The following is an 8,082-nucleotide window of genomic DNA, read 5'->3' on the forward strand; positions in this document are numbered from 1 at the left end:
TGTAAAACTAGATGTTGTATAGTTTACATACCAAAATTGCATTCTACATCTCCAAAAAAGAGGCAACTCCAATAGATGATGTATATTGGTTATGTAGAAGTCCAACTCCAGCAGATGATGTATATCGAAGATGTAAAACAGGGCGAAGGCCTTTGGGACATTTCGTCGAACACATTGGATGCGGTGACCGTGGGCATGACCACATCTTCCTCCATGACCGGCAGTGGCGGCGCCAAAGGTGGAGGAGGGGTTACTTGGCCGGAGGAGAACGCCACGTTCGACGACTGCAACCAATGGCCGACGTAGTCGCGGTCGGCTTCGCCTCGTCGGCCTCTTCATGCCTCCACCACGGGGTTTGGCGACCTACTGCTTCTTCACCGGCTCCTTGGGCGTGACCTCAACGGTGGGGCAAAACCGGGGCAGCGGCATGGTGGCGGCACAGAGGCGAAGGCGGTACTAGGGAAGGTGGTCGCGCCGGCAGCGCCCGTTGCGAGGTGGATTAGACCAACGGTGGCTGCGACGGAGGAGGCGGCGGGGTCATCAGAGTCGGCCATGGCGGCGGCGAACGGGCGGAATGAAAATTAAGGTAGTTGGGCAGTTGGCGCGGGACCGTCGATTTTACATCTCCTCGAGGTGGAGATGCAAATTTGAATCTCCAAGTATTGTATTTTACTTCTCCTCGAGGTGGAGATGTAAATTTGTTTGTGTCTATATCAACTATTGGAGGTGGGTTTTGCGGCCTTGAAGACGTATTAGTTAGTTATTTTTGCATCTACATCATGTATTGGAGATATTATTCATAAAAGAAGAAAAAAAATCTATTGAAGATGCTCTTATGCGCTGAGATTCAGGTTGTGGATTCAACCCTGATTGGCTCCTCTTTCTTTTCTCGAATTCAAGATGGAAACAAAACCAGCCGCGCGATTTTGATCCCTTGGCAGTTGTCACTATCGTTAAAAATATGTGATTCACGATTTAAGTTTGTCAAAGGAATAAAAAGGAAAACCCTAACAAAGGGAATCCACCTAAACTGAGCGAACGAAATCAGCTAACTTGATTGAAATGCAAGGAACTAAAAAAACTGGCAAAATTTGGACGGCCCTGTAGATACAGGTAAGGGAAACACTTCAACCAGACGAAAGTTGTACTCACATTGAGATATATCCTTTGCGAACATGTCAGAGAAGTCTTGAGCCTTTTACACAAAACAAGGGCCGTACATCAGCATCGCTGTCTTTTTGTCTAGGGGTTTAATTCTACAACCAGCCAATCGGTATATATATTGGGGTCCATGTCGGAAATTCAATTTGGCTCCTAGAAGCACGTGCTTCTGTGCACAAAAAATAGTTTTTGAAATGTCAAAAATACTGCAACGATTTTTTTATGTATTTATAGTCACATCCAAATGCTACCTGCAAAATTTTAGACAAAAAAATTAAACATTTTGGCGTATTGAAGAAAATAAACACCAAATATTCTTCAAAATGTCACCCGCAAATTTATTTATCTCACCGACAAAACACCACTGCTTTGCTCCGCTGAAAATTACCAATCATATTTGCGACACTAACACGAATGTCAGTAAAAAACAGAATTTTTAAAAATTATTTACCATTTTTTTGCGATACTGTTTGCTCTGGTTAACCAACACGCGCCTTCCAGCACATGTGCTCTTTATAGGCCCACTCCATCAGTGTAGCAGTGTTGGGTCAAAAGCCCACAGGATAATTAGGACGACCTATCACCAAAACAGCAAACCCTATTTGACGGCATTTCCTATTAGGCGATACAGTCGTCATTTAACGTGCATTTTTGTTAGCTGACACCTGTTAACGATTTTTTAAAATCTTATTAACATTATTAAATAATAAGATATTTTTTAAAAAGTTGAACGAATATTTTAAGATTTATAAACGTTTCTCTAAAAATCTATGAACCTTTTCTAAAATATTTAAATTCTACGGGATTTTTGAATCTCAATGATTTTTTTTAAAATTGTGGAACATATTTTTGATAATGGATGATTTTTTTATCAAAATTGATGGACTTTTTTAACATTTATGAACTTTTATTACAGTTCAATGAACACTTTTTTCAAATACATGAACTTCCTTTTGAATTCCTATAATCTTTTCCATATTTAATAAACTTTTTAAAAATTTAATGAACCTTTTCCAAATTGGATGAACTTTTTTTCAATTTCAACGAACTTTTTTTAAATTGATGAACTTTTTTTCAAAATTGATGAACCTTCTTTAAAGATATAATTTTTTTTCAAATGGACGAATATTTTTATTTATATCTATAAACCTTTTTTTATTTTTTATTTTTACTTCCGTAACAAATAGAAAATCTGAATGGTTTTTTCTATTGAATCAACAGATAAAAAAACTACGCAACACGATAGTGGGCCGGCTCATGCCAACGACGCTGCAGGCACCAGATTGTTGACGGACGACGCCTTATGTGCCGGTTAAAGGTGTTGTTGCCAACCAGCGCACTTCGCTCCAACCGAGCCGGGCTAGTCCATTACCCATTTTCTAGTTTAAAAAGAAACATGCAGGCAATGACCCTGTTTGGATCCTAGGATTAGAGTTAGAGTGGGTTAAATTTGAACTATATAACCCTCAAAAATCCAAACAGGTAGGGTTAGAGTTGGTTAGATGCATCTAACCCATTCAAAAACTCTAACCCACCCAAGATGTGCTTTTTTGGGTTAGACTTAGGTGGGGACCAAAAAAAGAAAAAAAAATTCACCATCCAGCCGCACCAGATCCTGCCTCCCACCAACCCTGCTCCCGTCGCTCCCTCCCTCCCCACCGTACCGCGCCGCCGGTGGCCACCCCGTCCCGTCCGCCCCGCCCCGCCCCAGCCGCCGGCCGCAGCGCAGCGCCCCGCCCCGCCCCAGCCGCCGGCCGCAGCGCAGCGCCCCGCCCCGCCCCAGCCGCCGGCCGCAGCGCAGCGCCCCGCCCCGCCCCAGCCGCCGGCCGCAGCACCCCACCCCGCGCTGTTCCGACCCAGCCCGTCCCGCACCGTCCCGACCCACACAACGACCGGCCACGCCAAATTCGGTAGTGAATATGGACAAAAGTAGCCAAATGATTGAGAAAGAGCATTTATTGCCAATCTAACCATCTCATTCAAACACCTCTTTGGTTAGAGTTAGTTCAGGGTTAGAATCTAACTCTAACCTCTAACCCGGTTAGAGTATCCAAACAGGGCCATTGGCCTCGGTTTTGGGAAGCTTCCACAGGTTCACCAACCGGGTTTTTCTGGTTCGTTGGTCAGTTCCCGGTCAGCTCCTAGTCAGTTATTCCTTTTTCTTTTTTTCATTGTTCCTTTTCTTTTTTTCTTATTGTTATTTTTTCCTTTTTCTATTTTTTTAAATGCATGATATTTTTTAAATTCGTGAACCTTTTTCAAAATCGATGAACTTTCTTGTCAAAACGATGAACCTTTTGTCAAAATCCATGTAGATCTTTTCAAATTTGTGAACTCTTTTTCAATTTTGCGAACTTTAAAAAAAATATTTTTAAAATTTCATGAACTTATTTCCAAAATTGGTAAAGTTCTTTCAAATTTGATTAGAATTTTCACAATCGATCAATTTCTTTCAACATCATGAACATTTTGAATTCATAATGGTAATTCATTTTTTAAGTTTTTTACGTCAAAAGTCAACGGATGACCGGTCAACCCTGAGCAAGCGAACCTGAAACGGTTCCTGGAATGAGTGACCTTGTCGCTATGTAATTGTGCCGGCCCATAAGACCCGTGTGGGCGCTGTTTCTCCTAGCTAGCGCTAAAGGCGCCGAGTAAGAGGTCTCCACAAATACAACCTCTTGTGCGCGGAGATGATGACTCCTCTGTTTGAGACGGGAACAAAACAGGTGTGCTATTTTCATCAAAGAAAAGGTATGCTTTGTTTACTCCAACAAGTGTCTTTTCTTGTCCTTATAATGAACTTTCATATCTACGCTCCTCGGGTTTAGATGGATAATGCAACATCATAGCAAACTTCTTTTTTCTTATCCTGATATGTGTATTAAGTGTGTGCCTACGTGGATGTGTGTCATCAGATATACCCTACTTTAGGAAGCAAACATCTTATCATCACGCATGCAAAAGTATCCAGATGTGGTGTTATGCAACAACTAAAGTGATTTTTTCAGTTAGTGTTGCAGTAAGCAAACAATCAAGAAAGCAAGCACTAGACAGAAGTTGGTATATATTTGTTTGAGATGTTTGTAAGTTTACGTGAAAAATAAACACATAACCAACCATGCAGGAAAAACTTTTTCTAGAAATAAGGACATAGATGATTGTTAAAGACAGCACAAGCATTTCATATGTTTGATTACAGTCATGTATAAATCTTAACTTGTGGGAGTTGGTTATATCCACTCAACTTTCCAGTTAGATCAAACATATCGTATGTATGCACACATTTATCCTAACAAATCTTGTCTCTACATAAGCTCTAGGTTGCTTTTGCTTGCTATAAGAACCAAACACATCTCACAATGCTCGCATCAACCAAACTTCTTTCTCTTCTTCAAACGATTATGGCAGCCACTAGTTTTGTGTCGCTCTCTTTTTATTTTTGCATTTTTCTCTTGTGCCATGGCTCCATGGCACAACTGTTTGGCATGAGCTCTAACCCATGGCAAAGCTGTCGCCAAGGGGGTTTCAGAGAGTGTACATTCAATAGGCTACAAGCATCTACACCACTTCGTCAAGTGAGGTCACATGCAGGCCTGACCGAGTATTTTGATGACCAAAATGAGCAATTTCGCTGTATTGGTGTATCTGTCATCCGCCGTGTAATCGAACCTCGTGGTTATTTGTTACCGCGATACCATAACACTCATGGATTAGTGTACATCATCCAAGGTTTGTGTAGCAAATCAATTAATGTAGTTACCATTTCATATTGCTAATAGTTTCTTGAGATAAATGTTATAGTATTTTATCAGTAAGTTTCTAATACTAACATGCACATATGTTGTCACCCAGGAAGTGGTTTTACCGGATTGTCTTTTCCTGGATGTCCGGCAACATTCCAAAAACAGTTTCAAAAATATGGGCAAGCACAATCAGTACAGGGTCAAAGTCAGAGCCAAAAGTTCAAAGATGAGCACCAAAAAGTTCAGCATGTCAGACAAGGAGATGTCATTGCACTACCGGCAGGCATTACACATTGGCTCTACAATGACGGTGATGCACCAATTGTGGCAATCTATGTTTTTGACGTAAACAACAATGCTAATCAACTTGAACCTAGGCATAAGGTAACAAATGATGTGTGAGACAAATTTATGTGGGGTCAATAAGTCTATTCAACTAACCTACCATATTTAATGTAGTTTACAAAGTGACATGTTGTTTAATTTCTATTCTTGATCAAACTTGTAGGAATTTTTGTTGGCTGGCAACTATAGGAGTTCGCAACTTCACTCTAGTCAAAATATATTCAGTGGTTTTGATGTTCGGTTGCTTCGTGAGTCCTTGGGTATAAGTGGAAAAATAGCGCAAAGACTTCAAAGTAAAGATGATGAAATAGGTGACATAATTCATGTGAATCATACCCTTAAATTTCTAAAGCCTATTTTTACCCAACAACAAGAGCAAGAATCCTGCCCATACACTGAATATGAGGAAGGGCAATCTCAAGCAAGACATCCTCAGGAAGAGCAACCTCAAATGGGACAGCCGCAGGCAAAGCACTATCATGGAGAGCAACCTCAAACGGGACAGTCGCAGGCAAAGCACTCTCAGGGAGAGCAAACTCAAACGGGGCAGTCTCAGGCAAAGCACTTGCATGGAGGGCAACCTGAAGAAGGGCGGGGAGGGCAATCTCAAGAAGAACAATCTGAGGCAGGGCCATATCCAGGATGTCGACCTCATGCAGGGCAATCTCATGCATCGGAATCAACTTATGGTGGTTGGAATGGGTTGGAGGAGAACTTTTGTGATCATAAGCTAACTGCAAACATTGACGATCCCAGTCGTGCTGAAATATACAACCCGCGTGCCGGTACGATAACACATCTCAACAGCCAAACGTTCCCCATCCTTAACATCGTGCAAATGAGTGCTACAAGAGTACATCTCTACCAGGTATTTATGATATTGTGTTTTGTCATACTCTTTTATATACAAAGCTTCACAATGCAATTCTAACATTATACCTTACATGATTTGTGATCGCAGAATGCCATTATTTCACCACTATGGAACATTAATGCGCATAGTGTGATGTACATGATACAAGGACATATCTTGGTTCAAGTTGTTAACGACCATGGTCGAAATGTGTTCAATGGCCTTCTTAGCCCGGGGCAACTATTAATCATACCACAGAACTATGTTGTTCTAAAGAAGGCACAACGTGATGGAAGCAAGTACATCGAATTCAAGACTAATGCAAACTCCATGGTTAGTCACATCGCAGGAAAGAACTCAATCCTCGGCGCCTTGCCCGTTGACGTCATCGCCAGTGCATACGACATCTCTAGAACAGAAGCTCGAAGCCTCAAATTTAACAGGGAAGAGGAGCTGGGAGTATTCGCTCCTAAATTCAGTCTTAGTTTTCCTAAGGGCGAAGAAGAGTCATCTTGAGAGTGCATGAGCTAATGTGAGAACTAGATCATGGACTAAAATAAACACATCACCGAGTGTGTAGCACTCTGGTGTTTCCATATATGGTCATATCAATAAGATATCAACAAAGGTCCATTGTGTTTCATATGTTTATCTTTCTGAAAAATTCATAAGGTTCGTTTCGCAAGTTGCATTTGTGAATTCTTCATCTAGACAGTGTGCATATGTTATAGTATTTGTATTGTTATTCTATGTGGTAGTGTTTCTCGTTTCTCACCGTACCAAATAAACACCAGTGTGTTTTTCTTTTGTGCTTGCACTGGCATACGTCACTCACTTGCTAACTAAGCCTAGTAAGAACCAGTGTGGTGGCTACTGTCAGCTCAATACATTCTTCTATGTGCCATTGGCCCCATTTCACTTGTGTTGTCTTCTTCAAAAATCATATGGTCATTGGATGAGTATTTATCATTCACCCTTAAGAGATGAGGTAGATTTGTAGTGTGCCCTTGAGTTCTTCCTTTGCAATTGGATTCAGCTCTTTTTTTATGGGAAAATTAAGTTTGGCCACTATCCAACTTGATATTTGATGTCCACCACCTTTAAAAAAATAGTGATTGTGCCACTAACGATTGCAAATAAATTGGGTACAAGCCCCCTGTGTCGTTAGAGCAAATTGCTGCCGGTTTTCACCTCATTGACACCTCCTTCGACCCATTTCTTCTTATGTGAGTCTCATTCGTTGCCACGACTTCAATAACAAAGGGGACACTCATATGAAACATAAATTTGATGTGTTGGCCGTCATTTGGCCACGTTTTGTCAACGACAAATAGAAGTACCAACATCAGTGCTCGAGCTTGTTCTCTTCCAGCCACAGCCGCGCACCTAGCTAGGCAATTCTAGACCCACATGTGCATTTCCCACCTGAAACCGCTACACCACCACCGCCGAGCCCGTTTGCCATCTCCAAGTGTCCTTTCCCGTGCCTTATTTTCCTCCAAAGGCCCTCGTCGAGTCCTATTTATTTATTTATTTTGAAAAAAAGATGATCTCCGGCCTCTACATCTGCTAGATGCATGTCGGCGAGTCTTAAATGAAAAGATTTTTTTAAACTACTAACAAATTTACAACAAATAAAAAAAGAACTGTCCAAAAAAATAAAACGCAAAAGTAATACCCCGTCGGTCATTTGGTGGCCGAAGTGGGCTGGTTGGCCAGCCGAAGGCCGAAGTGCCCGCCGTCGGCCACGTGGCGGCCAAAGAGAGCTGTCGGCCTCCAAGAGGCCGAAGTGCCCCTGGATAAGGCCGACCAGCCCTCCTTCTCCCTCCTATCTCCCTCCTCTCCTCATTCTCTTTCTCTCTTTGCAAAACCGAAATTTCCCCCCTCCGATCTCCTTCATCGTTAACCCGTTTTCCAATTCAATCCGATCAACCAATAGATCATACCCATCTCCACCGACGTACGGTCTCGTTTTTT

At 41.8% G+C, this 8,082-nt stretch overlaps 1 protein-coding gene across 1 annotated transcript; it reads left to right on the forward strand.

The window, feature by feature from the left end:
* Positions 1-4,515: 4,515 nt before the first annotated feature.
* LOC123408950 (glutelin type-B 1-like) lies at positions 4,516-6,748 on the forward strand. The gene is given in 6 exon segments (XM_045101995.1): positions 4,516-4,893; positions 5,017-5,291; positions 5,416-5,637; positions 5,639-5,773; positions 5,776-6,120; positions 6,214-6,748. Coding segments are annotated over 6 exon segments (1,755 nt in total). The 5' UTR covers positions 4,516-4,523; the 3' UTR covers positions 6,622-6,748.
* Positions 6,749-8,082: the final 1,334 nt, after the last annotated feature.

This window comes from Hordeum vulgare, chromosome 1H (assembly GCF_904849725.1).
Source record: "Hordeum vulgare subsp. vulgare chromosome 1H, MorexV3_pseudomolecules_assembly, whole genome shotgun sequence".
NCBI lineage: Eukaryota > Viridiplantae > Streptophyta > Magnoliopsida > Poales > Poaceae > Hordeum > Hordeum vulgare.